Below are 22,261 nucleotides of genomic sequence, written 5' to 3'. Positions count from 1 at the left end.
TGTGTGTGTGTGTGTGTGTGTGTGTGTGTGTGTGTGTGTGTGTGTGTAGCTATTCGCTGGGTTTCGGTGCATCCATCACCAGATTCTCATTTTAGAACATTTATGTCCCCCCACCAAAAGAAACCTCATACTCCTTAGCAACCCCTCTCCTTCCCTCTCCCATTCCCTCTTTCTTAGCCACTAATCTACTTTCTGTCCCTATAAATTTGCCTATCCTGGACATTTCCAATAAATGGAAGGTACAATAAGTGGTCTTTGTACTGGCTTCTTTCACTTAGCATAATTTTATCAAGATTCATCCATGTTGTAGGGGGTGTCAGGACTTCATTTCTTTTTATTGTCAGGCAATATTCTGTTGTATGGGTATGCCACATTTTATTTATCTGTTCCTGGACATTTGAGTTATTTCCACCTATTGATTCTTATGAATAATGCTGCTGTGAACGTTTGTGTACAAATCATATGGATGTATGTTTTCATTTCTCTTGGGTATATGCCTAGGAATAGAATTGCTGGGTCGTCCGGTAACTGTTTGACCTTGTGAGGAACTGCCAGATATTTTCCACAAGCCGCTGCACTATTTTACATTTTAGCAGCAGTGTAGGAGGGTTCCAGTTCTCCAACCGTCAGCAACACTTGGTTATTACGTGTCTTTTTTATTATACATAGTGGGTTTGAAGTAATAACTTATGTTGTTTTTGGCATTTCCCTGATGACTAATGATGTTGAGCATCTTTTCATATGTTTATAGCTCATTTGTGTATCTTATTTGGAGAAATGCTTATTGAAACCTTGGTCATTTTTAATTGGATTATTTGTCTTTTGTTGTTGAATTATAGTTATTTATGTTTTCTGTATGCAGATCCTTATCAGGTGTATGACTTGCAAATATTTTTTCCCATTCTGTAGTTTGTCTTTTCATTTTCTTGGTGGTATCATTTGCAGCACAGACATTTTAACTGATATATAATATCATGTTAGGTTCAGATGTACAACATAATGATTTGATATTTGTAGGTATTGCAAAATGATGACCACAGTAAGTCTAGTTTAAAATTTCACATTTTTTTTTTAAAGATTTTATTTATTTATTTGAGAGCGAGAGAATGAGAGACAGAGAGCATGAGAGGGAGGAGGGTCAGAGGGAGAAGCAGACTCCCTGCCAAGCAGGGAGCCCGATGCGGGACTCGATCCTGGGACTCCAGGATCATGACCTGAGCCGAAGGCAGTTGCTTAACCAACTGAGCCACCCAGGCGCCCTAAAATTTCACATTTTGATGAAGGTCAAGTCATCTGATTTTTCCGTTGTCACTTGTGCTTTTGGCATTCTGAGAAACCATTACCAAACCAAGGTCACAAAAATTTTATCCCTATGTTTTGCTCTAAAAGTTTATAGTTTTAACTCTTACATTCAGGTCTTTGATCCGTTTTGAATTAATTTTTGTATATGGTGTGAGGTAAGGGCCCAGATTCATTCTCGTTCTTTTGTATGTGAAATATCCAGTCATACCAGCACTATCTGTTGAAAAGAAATTCATTCCTCCATTGAATGGCCTGACATCCTTGTTAAGAGTTGATTGGCCGGGGACGCCTGGGTGGCTCAGTCGGTTAGGTGTCTGCCCTCGGCTCAGGTCATGATCCGAGGGTCCTGGGATCGAGTCCTGCCTTGGGCTCCTTGCTCAGTGGGGAGCCTGCTTCTCCCGCTGCCTGCTCTGCCTGCTGCTCCCCCTGCTTGTGATCTCTCTGACAAATAAGTAAATAAAATCTTCAAAAAAAAAAAATTGATTGGCCATAGACACATGGCCAATTTATTCTGGACTCTCAATTCCATTCCCTTGTTCTGTATGCCTATCCTTATGCCAGTACCATGCTGTCTTTTTTTTTTTTTTTTAAGATTTTATTTATTTATTTGACAGAGACACAGCGAGAGCAGGAACACAAGCAGGGGGAGTGGGAGAGGGAGAAGCGGGCTTCCCGCCGAGCAGGGAGCCCGAAGCGGGGCTCGATCCCAGGCCCCTGGGATCATGACCTGAGCCGAAGGCAGTCGCTCAACTGACTGAGCCACCCAGGCACCCAATGCTGTCTTGGTCACTGTAACTTCTTAATAGTAAGTTTTAAAGTCAGGAAGCATGAGTCTTCTAATTTTATTCTTATTTTCCACATTGTTTTGGCTATTCTGTGTCCCTTATATTTCCATGCTTATTTTAGGATTAGATTATCAATTTCTGCAGAAAAGCCAGCTGGGATTCTCAAAGGGATTACATTGAATCTGTAGATCAGTTTGGGGACTATTGACATTTTAATAATATGAATCTGAATTCATGAACATGGTATGCCTTTGCATTTATTTAGATTGTCTCAATTTCTTTCAACAATGCTTTGTAGTTTTTAGTATTTTTCTTGTACTTTTTGTGTTAAATTTATGCCTAATTATTTTATTCTTTTTGATGATATTGTCAGTGGAAGCTTTTTGTTTGTTTTTGTTTTGTTTTTATTGAAGTGTAGTTGATATGCAATGTTTTATTAGTTTCAGGTGTACAACATAGTAAATGTTATGCTGTGCTCACCACAAGTGTAGCTACCATCTGTCACCATACAGCGCTATTATAGTATCGCTGACTATATTCCCTATGCTGTACTTTTAATTCCAATGGCTTATTCATTCCATAACTGGAAGCCTGTGTCTCCCACTCCCTAGCCCCCATTTTGCCCATCTTCTCATCCCCCTTCCCTCTGGCAGCCACCATCAGTTCCCTGTGGTGTAAATGGAAGTTGTTGTTTGTTTTTTTTTTAAGATCTTATTTATTTATTTTAGAGAGAGAGGAAGAAAGAGAATCCCAAGCAGACTCTGTGCTGAGCATGGAGCCCTACACAGAGCTCTGTCTCACGACCCTGAGATCATGACCAGAGCCAAAATCAAGGGTTGGACACTTAACCAACTGAGCCACCCAGGTGCCCTAAATGAAAGTTTGTTAAAATTTCATTTTGGAACATTCATTTCTACTGTATAGAAATCCAACAGAGTTTTGTATATTGATCTTGTATCCTGTGACTTTACTGAATTGGTTTATTAGTGCTAATAGTTTTTTAGTGAATTGCTTAGGATTTTCCATATACGAGTTCATCTACAAATAGAGTTTTATATCTTCCTTCCCAGGCCAGATGACTTTTGTTAGGGTATTGGAGTTTAGTATTGAATAGGAATGGTGAGATTGGACACGCTGGGCTTGTTCCTGATCTTGAAGAGAAACCATCGAGTCTTTCACTATATTCCAGAGGATTTTGAACACCTTAGTGCTATTTCAGTCTCCAGTGCCAACTCTGAGGCCTTGCCCATGATGCTTGTTGCTGTCCCCTAAACTAACAAAAATGAGGAGGTTGATTCAAAAGGGCCTTCCTTTCCAGTTCATACATCCTACACTTTTGTGATTCTGCTTTGATGTTCTTGATTCTTAGCCAGTTCCCTTAGACTTCAGTTAGCTCATCATACAGACTCTATAGAGAGGACACTGGAAATATTTGCAAATTCTTTTTCCATAGCCATTTTGACTGCCTTTGACTTCTACAATTCTGAACAACCTAATTTAGATGGAAATTGCAGGAATTAAAACATGTAAGCAGAAGGTTTCAATAGATCCGTCTTTCCTTTCCTTTGTAACTAAACAGCCAGGGAAGAAGATTTGTTTAGGGATGACACTCATTTTCACAAAAGGTCAGCGGAGCACGGCTCCTTCCTACCCTGCTTCTAACCATTAGTACCCTCCTTGTTTTCAGACTCTCAGCGTTCTCATCTCTCCTCCTTCACCATGAAGCTGATGGACAAATTCCACTCGCCCAAAATCAAGAGAACGCCATCAAAGAAGGGAAAACCAGCTGAGGTGTCTGTGAAAAATCCGGAGAAGCCTGTGAGCAAAGTAAGCTGACTCTCTCTAGGTGTTCCTCCTGGCCTTCGCCTACTTCAAGCAGTATGAGTTTGTGCTGTTTTTAAGTTCATTCCCTGGGGATTCAGCTTTCAGTGCAGAACACCTCCTCCATAGCATTCCATGCTTCCAGGCAGGGGCCTTCAGCATCCTTGTGAAATATGAGCCTTTAGGATGGTGAGTGTTTCTCCTGTTAATCAGAGTCGAGTTCATTTGGCTAGAACAGTTCTCCTTTTCCAGATGTGTCATCCTCTGGGCATGTAAAACAGCTCAGTGCACCATGTTTATACCTCACAATGCTGCCTCCCTGCCCCAGACAGCCCCGTGTTGCCCTGGCACGCACACACTTAGAGGGAGGTTTGTTACGTCCAGAACATCCTTCATTTGGCTTTAGGGCCCATGCTCTGAGACATGCCAAATCCTTGAAACCCGGCCAAGGATGTCCTCAAGCGCAAGTAACCTCAGCAGGGCCAGTCAAGCCAGATATGTCGAAACAGCAGCAGATATTCACTAGCCCCTCCCTTCAGCCTCGAACGGCCATTCCAAGCTCTGTAGGAATCCAGGTTTCCTCTCTTCCAGGAGGCAACAGACAGATTTCTACCAGAGGGCTGCCCCCTCCCCTTGGATCTGGAGCAGCAGACAGTAGAGTTTATGTCCACCAGTGCTGTGGCTTCCAGGTCTCAGAGGCAGAAGGTCAGTGTGACGCTAAGAACAATTGGGTTTGCCTTGCCTTCTACTGCAGAATCCTGGGCCATGGTTTTGGGGATGGAAAGAAAAATCTATTACAATATCCTTGTGTTCAGTTGGGTGGCGACTGTGGGCTTCACTGTTCAGGAAACAGTCCAAGGGGCCTTGGGTAAAATTAAGAGTTTATCCAAGCCTCTGTGGTCTTTGGAGAGAGCACAGCACTCCATGACGGAAGCTTGGGGGTCCTTTCTGGGGTTGGTTTGGGTGTGCCGCTTGGGTCCATTGGGTTCTGGGGGAAGTGGGTGAGTCTCATCTCTCAAGACCAGCTCTTCATTCCTTGAGTTGCTCCGGCGATCTGAATAGTTAGGACAGGGAGGAGTATCTGCAGTAAAAGGTGCTGTGTTAGACATCTAGCAGGAGTCGGGGTGGTGAGAGTGCACAGAACCAAGTACTCAGAACCAGGGACACCTTTTGTGCTGCTAACATTTATCCAGACTTTCCTTAGCCTCGTGCGTACTCAGGGCTTTGCGCTTACTTACTCTCTTACTGAACACTCATAACAGCCCTGGGAGGTGGAAACTTATTTTGCAGAAGCGGAAACTGAAGCTGTAGAGGTAGGAAGCATTAGCCACCGTCACGCAGGAAGAGGCAGTGAAGCTGACTTGAGCTCAGGCCGTCTGACACCCAAGTCAGTACCCTCGGGACGCTACATTTCCTCTTTATGAAAGCCAGAATTTATGTTGGAATGTCCCACAAATCCAAGTGGTAACTCTCACACAACAAACCAGAAAAACAAAATTAACCTTAGCAATGGAAAATAAAAAGAAGCCTGTAGAGAAATACATCCTAATGCTCCAGGGATTGTCCGCAGCATGGTCTTGTCACGGCCACCAATTGACCGCCACCGACAAACACTGCCCTGTTACATAAGCGCAGAATTCTTGAATTTTGCAGTGTACCTCTGTTTTTGTTTTTATTTTGACCAGAATATCCTAAAATTCTAGTTAAAAGTGGAGAACATTAAAGTCTGAAGTCCAAAAGTCTTTTGTTGAATAACCCTTTTCCCTCCCATCCAAGTACTAACCAGGCCTGCCTCATCTCTTAGCAAAAAGAGGCTGAAGAAGAAGAGTAAAAATGTTCAGTGTTTGCCAGATTGATGAAATCCCAGACTGCAGAGTAGGAAAGTAGAAGATTTGGTGTACATCATAGTTACTTTCTGGTTCAGTCTGTTTAACAATCTCTTGGAGCTGAGTTTGGTTAAAAAAACAAAACAAAAACCCCAAGCAGAGGGTCCGTGGCCATGTAGCGCAGTGCAGACGGCCCAGAGTAAAGCGACTTAGAACAGCCGTGTTCTGCTAGTTAGTGCTGTAAGAGACTGTCTCAGCCACTCAGTACTTGGAGCTTTCCCCCTTTCTTCATCACTCCCAAGAGAGGTCGTGGGGGGACATTCAGTGCGAAAGTGTCCTTCACTCAGTGTGGGTTCCTGCAAATTCCAGGGGACGTTGGCAATGTCTGGAGACATTTTTGGTTGTCACCACTAGGAAGGTGAAGCAGGTGCTACTGGATCTGGTGGGTAGAAGCCGGGGATGCTGGTGAACAGCCCACACAGGACAGCCCTCCCTGCAGCAGAGAATTATCCACCCCAAGATGACAGTAGAGCCGCAGCTGAGAACCCGTGGTGTAGCAGGGGACTGTAGGTATGGTCTTTACCAGGGAAGAATGTTACTCCGGTTGTTGGTTGTCACCCTTTAAGAAGGGTTGAATTACTCTGCTCTGCCCCAAGTCAGCTGCCCGAGACCATGTGAGTACAAACGTCCTGTTTAGTGAAAGCCCACAGGCAGAACTGGAAATCTTGGGGAATCTGCCAACACGTGTGAACTTAGAAGATGCTGTCGGAGAAATCTGAAAATACGTCTGTCATTTGCTCTCATCATTATTGATTACTTATTAGCTCTCTTACCTCTTAGAGAATATTTCCATATATGTTCTCATTTTAATCCCAGTTTATATGCATGGCATTCCCTGTTTTGTTTTGTTTTGTTTTTTATTTATTTTTAAGTAGGTTCCACATCCAACGTGGGGCTTGAACTCATGACCCTGAGATCACGAGTCACGTGCTCTAACTGCCCGGGCCAGCCAGGCGCCCCAGCATTCCCTGTTAAAATACAGGGGAAACTGCAGCTCAGTAGATCACAGATTCAAATTGATCTACAGCTTCCTGAAGGTCTCTCTTTGGCCAGGCCCTGTCCTAGGTGATTGCACATGCTGTCCTATTTACTCCTCACCATAACTGCGTGCAAAAGCTTTTATTATTCCTCATATACAGAGTTTGGGCTCTGGCCCAAGTTTTCTCCATCAAAATCTGGTTTTATTTTATGAACTACTTCCATGTGCTTTCTCATTCACTTCCCCACATCAGGCTCTTTCGATTACCCAGGTTAGGTATTAGCCTCCCCGTTTTTGCAGATGAGGAGCGTGAAGCCAGTGGTCCTCGAGCCCCGCAGTGGGTTTGGGTCTAGGCCCTGCCCCAGCACCGCGACCCTCAGGTAGTTTCCGGGTTTGTGGATGGCAGGAGGGGATGCCCCAGTACAGCCGGGCAACTTCAGCAGAGCTAAGGCTTTGGGCTCCCAGTTCTAGCACGTGCTCCATCTAGATGTCTCTCTGTAAACTCTCCGACTGCTGGCTGCACTTGCAAGATGCCAGAGTTGAACAGCCAAAGCTGTTCCGGAGCAGAGGGACTGTGAACGGACAGTTGATTCTGGGAGTGCAGTTTGCTGGAGGGTTAATGGATGAAACCTGACGCTGCTAAGTTGTCAGCTCCTTTAGTAGGAGCCCAGGGCAGCCTGGCTCTCCAGTGGCTCATTTGATCTCTCTGCAAATGACAGGAAGATTCTTTGTGCTCAGAAGTACCTTCCTGCCCCTTTTGGGTGCCCCCCCATCTCCAGGTCAGCCCCCTTCTCCCTAGCAAACCTGATGACACATTTTCTTACAATGTTTCCTGATTCTTCCCCATCTTTCATCATCCCTGGCTCCAGACACATCCTGATGTGCTGAGATGGCAGGTCTGTGGTCAGGGTCCTCTAGCCAGACTGGCCAGCTGGGGTTTCAGTCACATTGATGTCTGGGTATGATTCCTTCATAGTCACGTTCTTCCTGGCCCCGGCAGAAAACTCTTGTCCATGAGATGGGAAACAAGAGCCTGGCTTCTTGGAAAAAGTAAATAAATGTGTCTGGTCGTAAAAAACAGAGAAAAGGTAAAAGCGGCCAGTGATGGGGGTGGGGAAGGGGTGCTCCCCCACTTAGAGAACCTCATATTTGGGGTCTGTAGACCACCTTTGGGGAAGTACCCCATTGAGAGAAAGTGAATCGGGTCTTCGGAAGTTGCCTGACCAAAGAAGCTATTTCCTTCTTGATCCCATTTGTATATTTGTCTTTTGATATTCCCACGCATTAAACATGCAATTTAAATAAATTTAAATTGACATTTCCCCATCGTTTAAGAAGAAAAGAGCTAGTGTTCAGAATCATAATCACTTCTTATTACATACCATTTATTTATCTATTTATAGATTATTGTTGAAATCAACTTTTTCTAGAATGTTCTTCTTGCCCTTGGTCGCTGTATTCACTGGACCCCAAAGAGCCCACAGGTGGCAGTTTTCCTCATATACAGGGATCTTAATTTGCACTGGACATGTAATCAGTTTCATTTGGGTAGGGTATCTGTTTTATAGGTCGTCCTTGATCTCCCTTCCCTGCCAGCCAGCTGGGACCCAGGTCGCTGACATTAGGGCCAATAGAGAGAGAGGTTGGGGAAGGGAACTGAGGGGTGTATGTGCCCACTGACTGTGGATTCGAGGTATCCTGTAGTCACAGAGAAAAGATTTGGGCATGAGAATTTGAATGCTGGTAAGTGTAGGGCTCTGTATGTTATTTTCCTCCTAGCTGGGCTTTCTTCGGGAGCAGGACTGCGAATGCTGTTTGCATTTGGTGCGTGAGTAGTGACTGAACCATTACCACCTGCTCCAGCTTCTTTGCCTTTTCACCCCCGAGCATCCGCCCCTTCTAACCCTGGGGTTTCCAGACCCTTTGAGAGAGCCATGTCATTTCATTGAGAGGGGACTGCATCTTTGGGTTGAATGTGGGAATCTAGTGAGGGGTCCTGGAAAAATGGGTTTTGAACACAAATGCCTCTGCCTATCTTATACAGTCCCTCAGATCTTTGAAAGGCCTGGGATCTCTTGATTTGATTTACTGGATAGATACGCACCATGATGAGACCTAACTGTTGGTTCTCTAAGCTTCCTACAGCCATCAGCAAATTAGTCCTCCCTAGGCTTCATGAGATTAGCAGTGCTATTTCAGTGTGGTAGAGGAAGAGAAGCAATTTTCAAGACCTCAGGCCACATCAGTCTGTACGAGGAAGGGAATTCAGGAGTATCTCAGTGAACTTTCCTGGTCCAAGCTCCCTTCTCCTTCCTTCAAGCCTAGCCTCTGTATCCTGATTGCAATCCTTAGAAAGTAATTTGGCTTGGTTTCTGCAGCAAGAAGCTTTTTCTGTTTGCATCAGTCTCAAGCTAGTTTATAGCAAATTGTACTTTATTTTTTTCAAAATAGCTCCTGTTAATCTCTCTCCTCCCTCCTATGCTTAACATTTCCTTTCAGAACCTGAGCTGGCTGGAAGAGAAAGAGAAGGAAGTTGTTAGTGCCTTGCGCTACTTTAAGACCATTGTGGACAAAATGGCTATTGATAAGAAGGTGCTGGAGATGCTTCCAGGGTCAGCCAGCAAGGTGCTGGAGGCCATCTTACCCCTGGTGCAGAGCGATCCTCGAATTCAACACAGGTGAGTTGCCCTGAAGTCCTTGGCTGTGTCAGAGCAAGGGAGGCCTACGGGCATCTTGGTTTGGGGGCACTTCAAACTCAGGGCTTCTAGGAATAGGGGAGAGTGTTGGGAGGGAAAGGAGCCCCATAGCTATGACTTGATGCTCTCCCAAGGTTGAGGTTGATGTTGCTCATGAGGCCTTGACACTGAGGGAGATCTCTCCCCTTGCTAGCGATGTAGCCACAGGGTAAGTCTGTGACTGTTTCTTTGCCTTAGGTCATTGGCAATAATCACATTAAGATTTGGACACGTATCTCGCACCCTTCCTTGGGTTTATTGCAGCATTAAATCTTATTAATATCTAACCTGGTAGAGACCTTGACTGCTTAGCTGATTAGGCCAAAAGAGGTAGAAAAGAATCCCATTAGAGCATGGATTCATGAGACATTTAACCGTGTCAAGCCAGGATCTCCCAGACAGCGCCTGGAGTCACTGGAAGCCAGGTATGTGGGGTGGAGCCCGTCTTCGTCCCAGAGAGCTTTTGTGGAGGAACGATTTTATTGCTAGAGTGCATTTTCCCCCTAAAGGTTGGGAGCAGCTTGCCCCCATATCTATTGTTAAGTACAGAAAGGAAAGGAATATTAAATGTAATCTTAAGTGAGAGCCTAGCAGGCGCTTTTCCTTTGAGAGGCTGTCAGATGCCTGCTGGCTTTGTGTTTCTTTTCTGGTACCTGCTCAGGATAAACACATCTCTGTTTTCAGTTCCTTGAGGTGGTTTAATGTTCATACAGCCCCGTGAGACTGAGCTTTTATGAACCGCTTTCAGAACTTGGCAGCAAAGTGCATAGTTTTCTTCTTCTGGGAGATAGTGCAAACAGCATCTTTATTTCCAAGAAGCTCTCTGCCCTGGGACTTCTGCCCTGGAGTCTCAGCTGACCCCTGCAGATTGTGCTCTTTGGGCCAGTTGGTGGTGGAGGATAAAACAGTGGTATGGCTGTGCCCTGCTACTGTCTTCACTTGTCCGAGCCATGCTGCTGTCCCAGAGGAGGACTGCATCTCCCTGGTAGTTAGCCCTGAGCCCAGCTTGTAGAAGGCCCAGCGCTGTTCTCCTTTGAGGGACTGTGCCTCACAGGATGCTAGGCTCAGATGTGTAGACAGCTTTTTATGCACTATTCTCCTCTACCTCTACTCGTGAGATGGTCCCTACCACAGGAGAATTAGAATCTAGTGGAAAAAATCAACTTCCCCACGTGTGATAAGGCACAATTTTATGGTACCGAATGGAAGCTCTGTTGGGATTTGAAGGAGGGAGAGTTAGAGGAGAGCCCTATGGCCCAGTTAAACTTCCCGGAGCAGGAGATGCTGGGGCGGGGCGTGAAGGAAGGGTAGGAATTGGACCGGCTGTCGGGGCAGGGGAGAAGGAAAGCCAAGGAAGGGCCTTAGGCCGGCAGGGCACAGGGTGCTCCCAAAGGGAGGAGACTGTGGCCACTCTGGGGCATGGACCGAGGGGCCGCGGGGAGTCGGGGCTCAGGCACTGAGCTTCTTGGGGGGAGTCGAGAATGGATCAAGCCATAGCACAGTGGTTTGGGGGCATTTTTTGTCTATGAGGATGTTTTATAGCTATTTTGTAGTTGACACACTAGCAATAAAATGTCTAGAACAATTTCCTAGAGGGAAGCAAACACCTGGATGTGGCCATAAGGCGCGATGACTCTTTTCCCTGGTAGTCCTTTGGCTAATACCACTTCCAGGACTTTTCCTCCTGAAATTCTTGTAAAGCCAACTGATATTTTTCTTGGTCACCCTGGTATCTCCTCCTCGAAGTTTCCTCTTCGATCCTCTCATCCCTCCCATGCAGTTTGTAAGCTGGGAAGGTGTTTTCCTGTCTTCTGCTCAGAGCTTTCTCTGTGGGTTGGGTCCTAGCTGGAGGGGTCTTGGTCGCCCTCCCCTAGGGTGCTGGGACAGTGGAGGGCTGGCCTTAGAACAAGCAGCTGGGCTGCTGAGTGTGAGCAGTGTGGGGAGGCTTCTCCCACATGGTGGAATGTCCAGAGACGTTTGAGAACAGGATCTGTGCTTGCCTTCAGTGTTGATGGCTTCACTCCGTTTCAGAAACAGACCAGCCACTGGTCCACTGGACACTGTCACAGTCCAGGACCCTCCTTTCTTTCTAAATGTCTTAGCCCCTGATACAGGAATATTCTGCTTCCAAGCTAACACTGTGAAGGGTGGCCACAGTTGCCGGCTTCTTCGGGTGCTTTCAGGGAAGTGTTACCATTCAGTGCAGGTAGAAATTAAGTATTACCAAGAAATGTCTCTCCCCCCCCTCCTTTTCAGCTAATCCTTGCCAGTAATTCAACAGTGTGATTGGCACTTTGGTGGAATCCCCCACGGGCGCTTTGGCAGAAGGCGGCAGTCTTTGTTCACAGAGGCCTCATCTGGCCCTGCCTGAAGGGGGTGGTGGGGGTGCTAGCAATGCACCCCCACCACCCCCAGCCCCGCAGGATGGCACCACCTCCCATCCGGCCCCCAGGGAAGACTGAGTTCTTGTCTCCCTCCCTCGACCCTCCTTCCAAGAGAGTGGGTCCAACACCAAGTACTTGTCACTCCTGTTACTCCGTGAGGCAGCCAAGCCCTGGCTCTCTCGGGGCCCCTTTGGTAAACTGTTCTTGTATCTAATGGGACTCGAGGAGTTGGCTTTCATTCTTTCGGACTGTTCTATTTCTCCTGTTGGAACATGCACAGAGCGGAATGACTGGCTACATGGAAACTGTAGACGTCCTGGAAAAGTTTTTTCCTCCTTACCTGATTTTGAAGAACTTCTCACCAGAGCACTGTTTGGTTCAGGTTTTTGTTTTAAATAGGTTTGTTTTTAGAACCTGGTTTGGTTTTTTTTTTTAAGATTTTATTTATTTGTTTATTTGAGAGAGTGTGTAAGCACAAGGCGGGAGGTGGGGTGGTGGGCAGAGGAGAGAGGGAGAAACAGGCTTCCCAACTGAGCAGGGAGTCCGATGCGGGGCTCGATCCCAGGACCCTGGGATCATGACCTGAGCCGAAGGCAGATGCTTAACCGACTGAGCCACCCAGGTGCCCTTTTAGAACCTGTTTTAAGGATATTTTACAATATTATACCTTTTTCTCAAAATTCTGTCTTTGGCTCCTAAATGTCTACCTCATTCTTTTTCTCCCCCCACTTTTTTTTTGAGTGGAGGAAGGGGCATCCCCCAAATTTTCCATAATTTTGCTCTTCTTTTATAATCCATAATATTTAAAATGGAAAAATAATCCTTTCCATAATTCCTAGAGAAAATTATCTCTAGTTACTTAAAAATGTGTAGGAGATCTAAAAAGTCTACATTTAGGCCTCCCCTCCCCAGTCACTGAGGCATCCAGAAGTCTCCGGGCCTTGGGCTCTGCGTGTGTGGGCATCGTGGTGGGCAGTCGACCCCTCCCCCGCCACAGGCCTCCTTTCCTCTCAGCTGTCATCTTGAAATGCTCTTCATTAGTGCACTGCTCCATGAAGTTAGTGCAGAGGCTGATGAAGCTGAGCCCGTGTTAGAAGGACTTCTAGTCAGTTATAGATCTGTCGGAGCTCGTGTTTAGAGGCTGTTTCGCTAAAGGATCCTGCCTGCTAAAATTCTGCAAACCCGTTGGCTCCTTGTGACACATTTACCATGTTAGTCTGATCGAAAACAAGAAGTGTACGGTGCTTTGACCAATGATTAGCAGCAAGGAGGAGCGGAAAATGGGGCATTCCTTGAGAGAGGCCAGAATCTTGCAGGGGGTGTGAAGTTTGAAGGAGTATAAAAACTATGATGGAATTTTTATATGTTCTATTTGGGAAATGAAAAAAAAATTTAGAACAGACTAGAATATAAAGCTCTATACAGTGTTTGTGGGATGTAAGGACATAGGTTCGGGGGGTGGGGGGATGTGTTATCAGAAAGGGAGGGGGTGTGGCGCTTACAGAAAGATTGAGAAACATGCCCTCATGTTTCAGAAGCTGGCTCTGTACTAAACAGTTGCTTCATAACGTAAAATTCCATTATGGTCATGCTGTAGATGTTTAACTTTCTTTACAAACTCTTCTCTCCCCCAGCTCAGCCCTCTCCTCCTGCTATAACCGAGTGTACCAAAGTCTCGCCAACCTCATCCGTTGGTCTGACCAAGTGATGCTAGAAGGTGTGAACTCAGAAGATAAAGAGACGGTGACAACCGTGAAGGGGGTCATCAAGGCTGTGTTGGACGGAGTGAAGGTAGGATGCAGGCGCCAGGCAGCCTCCCTGCTGGGCGTCTGTCACACAAGACCTTGTTCGCAAACCGGACACATTAGAGTGAATGTCTTCCAGCATCCCTGGTGTGGGTGCGCTGCTCTGTCCCATGGCCATTTATTTCTCTCTGGTACAGATGGCTCTGACAGCAGTAGAAGCCTTGGGAGTGCTCATCTCCATAGCTGGAAAAGCTGCCAGAAGCAGTCAGCCTTTATTGAGCACATATTAAATCAGTGAGTCTTTATATTACAGCCTTGGCTGTGTGTGCTCCTCCGACAAAATGCGGAGGAGACTGTGCACGGACTTAGCAAAATTCTTAGCAAGTCAGTCTCTACCTTTTCATGTTACAAGAACTTCTGGGATTCTCGGTAGAAAAGCGGGATTGAAGTGAATAAGAAATGAAACTGTCTGGATTTGAAATCCTTGACACAGTCTGTGACTTTACTAGCCAGGGAAGTTGGAAACAACATGATGGGAAATTGTGAATCATAGTTAAAGTAGGAGGCGAAGGCCATAGAGGGTCTGGAATTGGGGTCCATGGGACAAACTCTGGTTTAGAGACAGTAAGTCCTAGTGGGTGAAGAGCAAGGCAGAATATAAGCAATATAAGCAATGGAAGTGGGTGAGGGTCTTTGGGTCAGGATTGGGGCTGTGAGCAGTGGGAAAGTAGAGACCCTGCTATTGTGTGAGGCCGTATTATATAGTGGAAAGAGGGCTAGTCTGGGGCCTGGCTGGGTTTGAATCCTAGGTTCACTACTTACTAGTCTGTGAACTTGAGCAATTTGCTCAATCAAAGGCTCTGTGCCTTAATTAACTCATCTATAAAATGGGTATAATAATAGTGCCATATATCCTAGGGTTGTGGGAAGTATTAGTTTCTACATATAATGCTTTTAGAACAAAGCCAGCCACATTGTAAGCACTCAGACTTTAGCTGCTGTTTTTTACTAATTTTGTGGTGCTAGGTATATGCTTTAGAAACTAATCTCTTGGCTTGGGGGAATTAAAACAAAACAAAACAAAAAACAGCTGTGTCATCCTCCTTTCTACCCCCTTCAGTCCAAAACTGTAGCTGAGGTACGTAAAAAATTCCTTCTCCACTCAACCATGCTGTAAGATTCCTAAAAGCTGCCTCCTTGGATTGCCATCCCCCGGAAGTTCTGGAGAGTATTATGTAGACTAAGGACCCCCTACATGGTAAAAACTACAGGGGGAAAGGCTAAGAAAGCATTGCTTAACGTTATGAATTGCTCCAGAATGAATTGTGTCAGTTGGGGAAGTCTTGGTGGCTCCCTGCCTCCCGCACCAGGTCAGTAGCTGCCGCATCTGCTGAGGGCCTCGTGGAGTTCATTTAGAGGGAGGCGTGGCTAGGTGGCACCAAGTCTCCTCTGATGGCTCCAGGTTCTCTTCATGCCCCAAAATTTATTCGGTCCTATATCTGCTGTTTTCGCCAGTGAGACTTAAGGGTATAGCCCAGAGTGGCTGTCATGCAAGACCTTTGTCACTTTCTGGATTTTGGAGTGCAGTCATACACATTATCCCATTCGATCTTCCCTGCAGCTCTTCGAGGTCGGCAGGGCAGAATGAGACGTGACCTGGGTCCACACTTCATCAGCAGAGTGTGTAGAGTTCTGGCTCACCCACCCCTGGCTCTTCCTGTCCAGGCTTCTGGAAATGTTGTTATTGAAAATTGTTATTCTGCAGGTGACATTGTTCAGGTTTCCTTCTGCCAGATTGTAATGAGATGTTCGAAACAAGTTAGAATGCCCAAAACAGACGAGATGGGGTTTCTATGTGTAGAGCTTTGTCACGTTCCCAAGCCAGTTTCCATTATGGAATCATTAAAGCACCATGGTGTCCATTGAAAGACATGCCTGAAAGAAATATTTCTCTGATTTTTCAAATTGACCAGTGAGAGAGAGGGGGAGAGAGAGAAACTGACAGATTATGAACCCATCCGTGTCTGGAAACAAATAATTTTTCCTCAATTATTTTTAAAATACTTGACCCAGAACGAAGACTTTCTAGGTGATGAGCTCTGTGAATTCAGTTCCGTTTCATTTACTCAGGAAGCATTTATGGAGACCCGCCTGTGTGCCAGACAGTGTGATGGCATTGGGAATATAGTGGTAAAACTCATACTGTCCCGGACCCGATGCAGCTTATAATTGAAAGAGGGAAAAGGACAACAGAGTTTGTAATCTGTAATTATACCTGGGTCGAGGGTTATAAAAGAAAAATGGCACATGGTCTTCCTTGGCTGTTTGGGTGACCTTCCTTTTTCAGGGTGGTCCGAGACTTTTCCCTGAGAGAGAGACAGGCCAAAGCCAGAGGGGTGTGCAGGAGTTGGCCTATTCTTGGAAGCTTTTAGTAGCTGGAATCAGTCCAGACACTGGGCTGTTGGGCCCTCATAGTAACAATAGCTGATACTTTTTCCCTCTTCTTGCTCGTAACAGCTCTGAAGGTGGGCACAGTTGCCCCTTCACAGGTGTGGGAACAGGCTCGGGCAGACAGTCATCAGGGGCAAGGTGGTGCCTTGCACCCAGGCCTGCTGGACCCCAGGCCCTGTGCTCTCCCCGTCACCCTCAGCCGCCTCGCCTCCCATGTGAGGGGCCGACTGTGCGCCTGCCTCCACGCTGGCTGGCCTCCAGCTGCTCTCCCGGTGTCCCCATCAGGCTGAGCACACCTTATAAGCCTGTGTCCTGGTGCTGTGCGAGCCTCAGTTGCCTGGGAGGGACAGGGCCATGCAGAAGTAAAATAGATTTGTGAGGATGTCGTCATCCCATTTGTAGGAGAAATGTTGGCATGTTCCTTTAAACTGAGTCACCGTCTTTCAAGTAACTCAGTTGGTAAATGGAACTCTTTTGAAAGGTTGAACAAGTGTTTTAAAACCGGATTACTTTATTTAGTACCTTTTATTATTTAAAGGTCTGCATAAATGTCACTTGTTAGCTCTGTAACCTTGGGCAAGTTACTTCTGTGAGTTTCAAGTAGGTTTTACAATATTTACTCTGAAGAAATGAAGAAAGATTAAGTAAGATAATATATATAAAGTACCTGGTAAGTGCGAGGTGCCCAGTAAACTGTGGGTAAGTACTGTTAACCATGGAAATGTTCATACCCAGGATGGCTCACATTTAGCAATTCTTGACAGTGGTTGTGGCTCTTCTCCACTCACCTCATGTCAAAAGACAGAGCTGTTACTATCTGATCTGGCCCAGGCAGGTGCTCTCCTCATGGCCCTAAAGTTCAGAGAGGGTGGTGACTCCCCAAGGAAGGAATGTGAAGGCCCTAACTTTCCCGAGCACCTGGCTATTGGGAGCCAGGCTCCTCAGGCTCCAGCGGGTAACCCGGCTAGTCCTTTTGCAACCAGCGCCCCAGCTGTCCCCACCTTTGCCATCTAAATGTCAGCCTCCCTTCTTACCTCAGTTGCACAGTCTCTTACCCACCTCCCTGGGCTCCGCTTTGCCCTCTTTGCAGACCTTCCAGGGATGTTGGTTCTCAGACCTAGAGCCTCTTCCCCTGACCTCCAGCTCCTTCCCCCCCCCCCCAAAAAAAACCAATTTACACTCACACTTTTATTTTTTAAACATTCTCATGCAGACAGCCTTGGGGGAAAATGTGGAATACCTGCAGTTCTGTCATTTAACCATTACCACCCAAGATTGGGCTTGTGTACCATGCCAGACTCCCTTCGTACATGTTAACCTAAAAAATAAAACAGCCAGTTATTTTACCAGCAAAATGGGTTTATTTGGGAATAGCAGAGACTTGGGACATGCAAGCTACGGCAAAACCACAGGCAAGTCCAACAAAGAAAGGAGAGGAGAGTGGTTTTATGGAGAAGGCAGAAGAGGTTGGGAGGGGCTGTCCTAAACCGAAGTCCACTGGAGAAAGGCAGGAGTTCAGGGCGAGGGTGGGTCCTCACTGGCTGAGTTGCTGGGGTCGTGGATTTCTCGTCGGAGAAGCAGCGTCCGTCCTTCCCTGTTGGGTCTGTAGTCATGATTCCCTCCTGTGGCGGGGGCCTCTGCTGGGGTCTCTAAGTGATGGTTCTTCCTGGGATTGATGGCAGTAGTGTGGCTCCCCTTTCTGGCCTCCCAGCTCCACTTTAGTGGGGTTTCCCTTCATCAGTTTTCGCTTACAACAGGAATATTTTGAAAGAAATATTTTTCTGACTATCAGTTAGGATTAGGTTTGACTATAAGAAAATCCAAAATAATACTGGTTTTTAAAAGATAAAACTTTATTTCTACTTTATTTCTCCTTCATGTACAAGAAGTTCATAGATAGGCAGTCTGAGGCTTATGACATTTTCATACAGTGGTCAGGGATGTGGTGTTCTCCCCTCTTGCTTTCCTGCCATCCTTAGCACATGGATTCCACCTCACAGTCCAGAATGACTGCTCAGTCTCCCATGACTACATTCCAGCCACGAGGAGGAAGAGAGAGTAAGAGGGTGTGCCTTCTCCGTTTAAGGATGCTTCCTCAAAGGCCTCTCAAAACTCACTCACATTTTATTGACCAGAATTTGGTCACATGCCCAGCTGAAATTCTATTAATAAGGGAGAACAGGTAGTGTGGGGCAACTAGCTGTCTCTGCCACACTGACATCTCAAATAAGCCATCTCTTTTATTCCTCATTCAGCCTATTTTACATTTTTTGATGAAAAACTTCAAACATTTGCAAAGAAAAAAACAGTACCGTGAAGCCCCGTCAGAGAGCTTCCACAGTTGTCTGCTCATGGCCAATCTTCTTCTCTACATCTGCCCCCTCCCCTGCGTCATGGGAAGCAAACCCCAGACGTCTGTCCTTTCATCTGTAAATGCCTTAGTGCATAGCTCTAGGACAAGGCAAGCTTTTTCTGTGAGGGGCCAGGTAGTAAATATTTGAAGCCTCTCAGGCTACAGGTGATTTCTGCTGCATATTGGTCTCTGTTGCATATTCTTAGTTGTTTGTTTATTTTAATTTTTAAAAGATTTTATTTATTTGAGAGAGAATGAGTGGGGGGAGGGGCAGAGGGAGGAGGCCAGAAGCAGACTCCCTGCCTGCCGAGCACAGAGCCTGAAGGGGGCCCGGGGGGCTTGATCCAGGATCCTGAGATCATGACCTGAGCCAAAATCAAGAGCCGGACCCTTAACCAGCTGAGCCACTCTGGTGCCCCCTTAACAAAGCATTCTTACCTTGAGGGCCTTCCAGAAAGCAAGCCCTGGGCTGGACCTGGCCTGCACACAGTGTGTAGTTTTCTGCATAATAAAGTTCATACACTTGGGGCGCCTGGGTGGCTCAGGTGGTTAAGCGTCTGCCTTTGGCTTGGGTCATGATCTCAGGGTCCTGGGATCAAGTCCCAAGTCAGGCTCTCTGCTCAGTGGGGAGTGTGCTCCTTCCTCTCCCTCTGTGCTCTCCCATCTCTCTCTCTCTCTCTCAAATAAATAAAATTAAAAAAAAAATAAAGCTCATACCCTTACTAGTTCATCAGTTGTGTCTAAAGATCCCTTTTCTCTGTGTTTTTGTCCTTGCAGCTTAATTTGTTTTTTTTAGAAGGGGTTGGTTACTGCTGCTGAAAGTCTCCCACATTCTGGATTATGCTGATGACCTCTGTGCCGTGTTGTTCAGTATGTTCCTGTGTCCCTTGAATTTCCTGTAAAACTAGAGGCTGCATCAGATTCGGGTTTTGATGTTTTGGATCCTCCCTAGGTGCCGCCCCTCACCTCCATCAAGAGGCATCTTTCCCTTTTTGATGTTAGTAGCCACTGATGATTATTGCCGAGATCCATTAATTGATTAGGGGTTGCAAAATGATGCCATTCTAATTCTTTGTGCCATTCTTTCATCATTACTCAGCTGGGATGCACTTAAATGGCAGACTTACCGTGTCAATTTGTGGTTATCCTGAGTTCTAATTCTTGGACAAAAGGCAGGATCAGTGCTTAATTCCATCCCTTATTTACCAGTTATCGAAATAGTGTTTCCTAACATCCTTTAACATGACCAGCGAAGTGAGCTTTTTCAGATATGATTTTGTACCCATGGCTGTGACCGGGCCGGTCATGTTCCCGTCCACTGCGGCTGTCACTCTTCCTGGGGACCAGGCCCCATCTTGGGCCACTGAAGACATCTTCAGGCTGTTTCCTGAGTTCCCTGTGACATGACCCTAGAGGTCTTTGGTAGTTCTCTTACCTTTTGGTTTGAAAAGATATTCCAGGCCCCTCTGATGCTTACTTTCCTTGGACATGGTGGTGGTGGCGGTGGTGGGAAACAGCTTTATTGAGATCTGATTCCCACACCATAGAATTTGCTCACTTACAATGTACAATATAGTGATTTTTTTTTTTTTTAGTGTATTCACAGATTGTACAGCCATCACCACAGTCAATTTTAGAACATTTTCATCACCTCAGGTAACCTCATATCCTTTGTGTTCTCCCCATTCGCTCTCCCCTCCATTTCTTTCCATCCCTCCGGCCACTGGTGTACTTTCTGTCTTATAGATTCGCCTGTTCTGGACGTTTCATCTAAATGGAATCGTATCCTCTGTGGCCTCTTGTGACCAGCTCCTGTCAGTATAATGGTTTCAGACTTCACCCATGTTAGAGCATGTATTCTTTTTATTGCCAAATAATATTCCACTGTGTGGATATGCCACGTATTGTTTATTCGTGGACATCTGGATGTCTGAGTAGTTTCCACCTTTTGGCAAAATAGGAGTAATGCTGCCATGAGCACTTCTCCCACACACGGCTTCGTGTGGACGTGTATCTTCCTCTCTGTTGGTTGTGTACCTAGGAGCGCGGGTGCCGGGCCCTACAGTACCTCTGCGTTCAAGCTTGTGTTTTCTAAAGCAGCTGCGTCATCTAACATCCCCACCAGCAGCGTCTGCAGGTTCCAGCTGCTCTAGCTTCTCCACCTCCTCGCAGCTCCCACGTGCCTCTTCAATGCAGCCACCTCAGGGGGCATGAAGTGGGGTCTCACGGTGGTTTGGATCTGCACTTCCCTGAGGGCTAATGATGTCGAGTCTCTTCGTGTGCTTCTTGGCCATTTATATATCTCTTTGGAGAAATGTCTGTTCGAATCCTTTGCCCAGTTTTTAATTGGGTTGTCTTTTTATTATTGAGTTATACGGCATCTTGTCCATTTCTTACCATGGAACTGGAATGAGCCATTCCTTAAAGGAGCCCTGGTTCCCTTTGCTGGGAAATGGTGTTTAGAGACCCCACTGAGGGCCGACATTCTCGTCGCTACTGCTTGGTCACACAGTTAGTTTCTCTAAGACAAAACACATCTGGAGTTTTTACTAGTACTTCCAACTCACATTTGGGACCGCCGGGGTTTTCACTTAACCTCCTCAAACCTGTCTTTTTTTTTTGAAGATTTTATTTATTTATTTGACAGAGCAAGAGAGCACAAGCAGGGGGAAAAGTAGAGGAAGAGAGAGAGGCAGGCTCCCCGCCGAGCAGGGAGCCCGATGCGGGGCTCGATCCCAGGACCCCAGGACCACGACCTGAGCTGAAGGCAGATGCTTAACCATCTGAGCCACCCAGGCACCCCTCATCAAACCTGTGTCTTAATTTTTTTCCTCCCACACTGAATTTGAGGTCCCCTCTGGATGCCTTGTCTTTAGACCGCTGGGGGCATGCCCGTCAGGGCCCTGTGGCTGGACCGAACCGCCGAGAGCTGACTTCAGGAGTCACTCACCACGTTGCCTGTGGAGCACTGCCTGTTCCTGACTGCGGGAGAAGGAGGACACTTCCTCTGCTCTCTTGCTGCCTCATGCCCCTCACACTTTGGATGTGGGTGGGAAGGTCCCTTTCTGTCACCATAAAAAAGCTGGACAGCCCTGTGATTTCATTCCGCTGCTTCAGTACAGGGAAGTCCCCACTGGTGGCCACATTCAGTGTACTTAGTGAAGGGGACTTGTCTTCGAGCAAGCTCATCGGTAGAGGGACCATGTCATGGCCTGAACCCAGAATTCTCGCGGGGCCAAAGAGTGACGGAGGATAGCGAGGAGACAGGATGAGGTGGGGGCCGGCGTGGCAGGCCCTTGGTTGTAGGATGGTGCGCATTTCAGTTACAGTGCGTGGGAACCTGGAGGACATCGGCCATGGTGTGGTGTCCTTGTGGTGGGGGCAGCATGGCAGTGAGTCTTACGACGTGAGTGCCCGAGGGCACATCTCATAAGGAGCCCTTTCTTGTGCCGCCCGTGTCTTCCCTGCCAGACGGGAGCTCTGTCTTAGAGCCAAGGAGAAGCCGGGAGCAGATGGGACAGTTCTTCTCCCACTTGAGCACCACAGCTCATACTTTGACTTGATGAAGGTCATTTAAGATGGAAACATCCCTGTGATCATTTTCAGTGTGAATAAAATGAGCAGCGAAATAAGTATGATGCACTTAGATACCTTTCCAAATACCTTTTGGCTTTGAAACTGCTTTTCAGTGACCTGGCAGCTGGGTCTGGCTTACAGTCACCGACGTGGACACAGTCAGGTGCCGCCTTGCCCAGTCCTTTCAAAGGCTGTGCCTCACGAGGACTGCAGAGTCTGACGTGCCCGTTAGCAGGAGGAGCCG

General features: G+C 46.6%; 1 protein-coding gene across 1 annotated transcript in view; it reads left to right on the top strand.

Moving 5' to 3' along the window:
- Positions 1 to 22,261, top strand: part of RAPGEF1 (Rap guanine nucleotide exchange factor 1) — a 71,616-nt gene that overhangs the window by 267 nt on the left and 49,088 nt on the right. The window contains exons 2-5 of the mRNA XM_044920437.1: positions 3,775 to 3,914; positions 4,500 to 4,613; positions 9,273 to 9,451; positions 13,527 to 13,683. Of these exons, the coding sequence (XP_044776372.1) occupies positions 3,775 to 3,914; positions 4,500 to 4,613; positions 9,273 to 9,451; positions 13,527 to 13,683 (590 nt within the window). The remainder of the gene's footprint in view (positions 1 to 3,774; positions 3,915 to 4,499; positions 4,614 to 9,272; positions 9,452 to 13,526; positions 13,684 to 22,261) is intronic.

The sequence above is a fragment of the Neomonachus schauinslandi genome, chromosome 13 (genome assembly GCF_002201575.2).
Source record: "Neomonachus schauinslandi chromosome 13, ASM220157v2, whole genome shotgun sequence".
Lineage (NCBI taxonomy): Eukaryota > Metazoa > Chordata > Mammalia > Carnivora > Phocidae > Neomonachus > Neomonachus schauinslandi.
The sequence above is the reverse complement of the archived record's forward strand: the minus strand, read 5'-3'. Positions and strand labels throughout refer to the sequence as shown.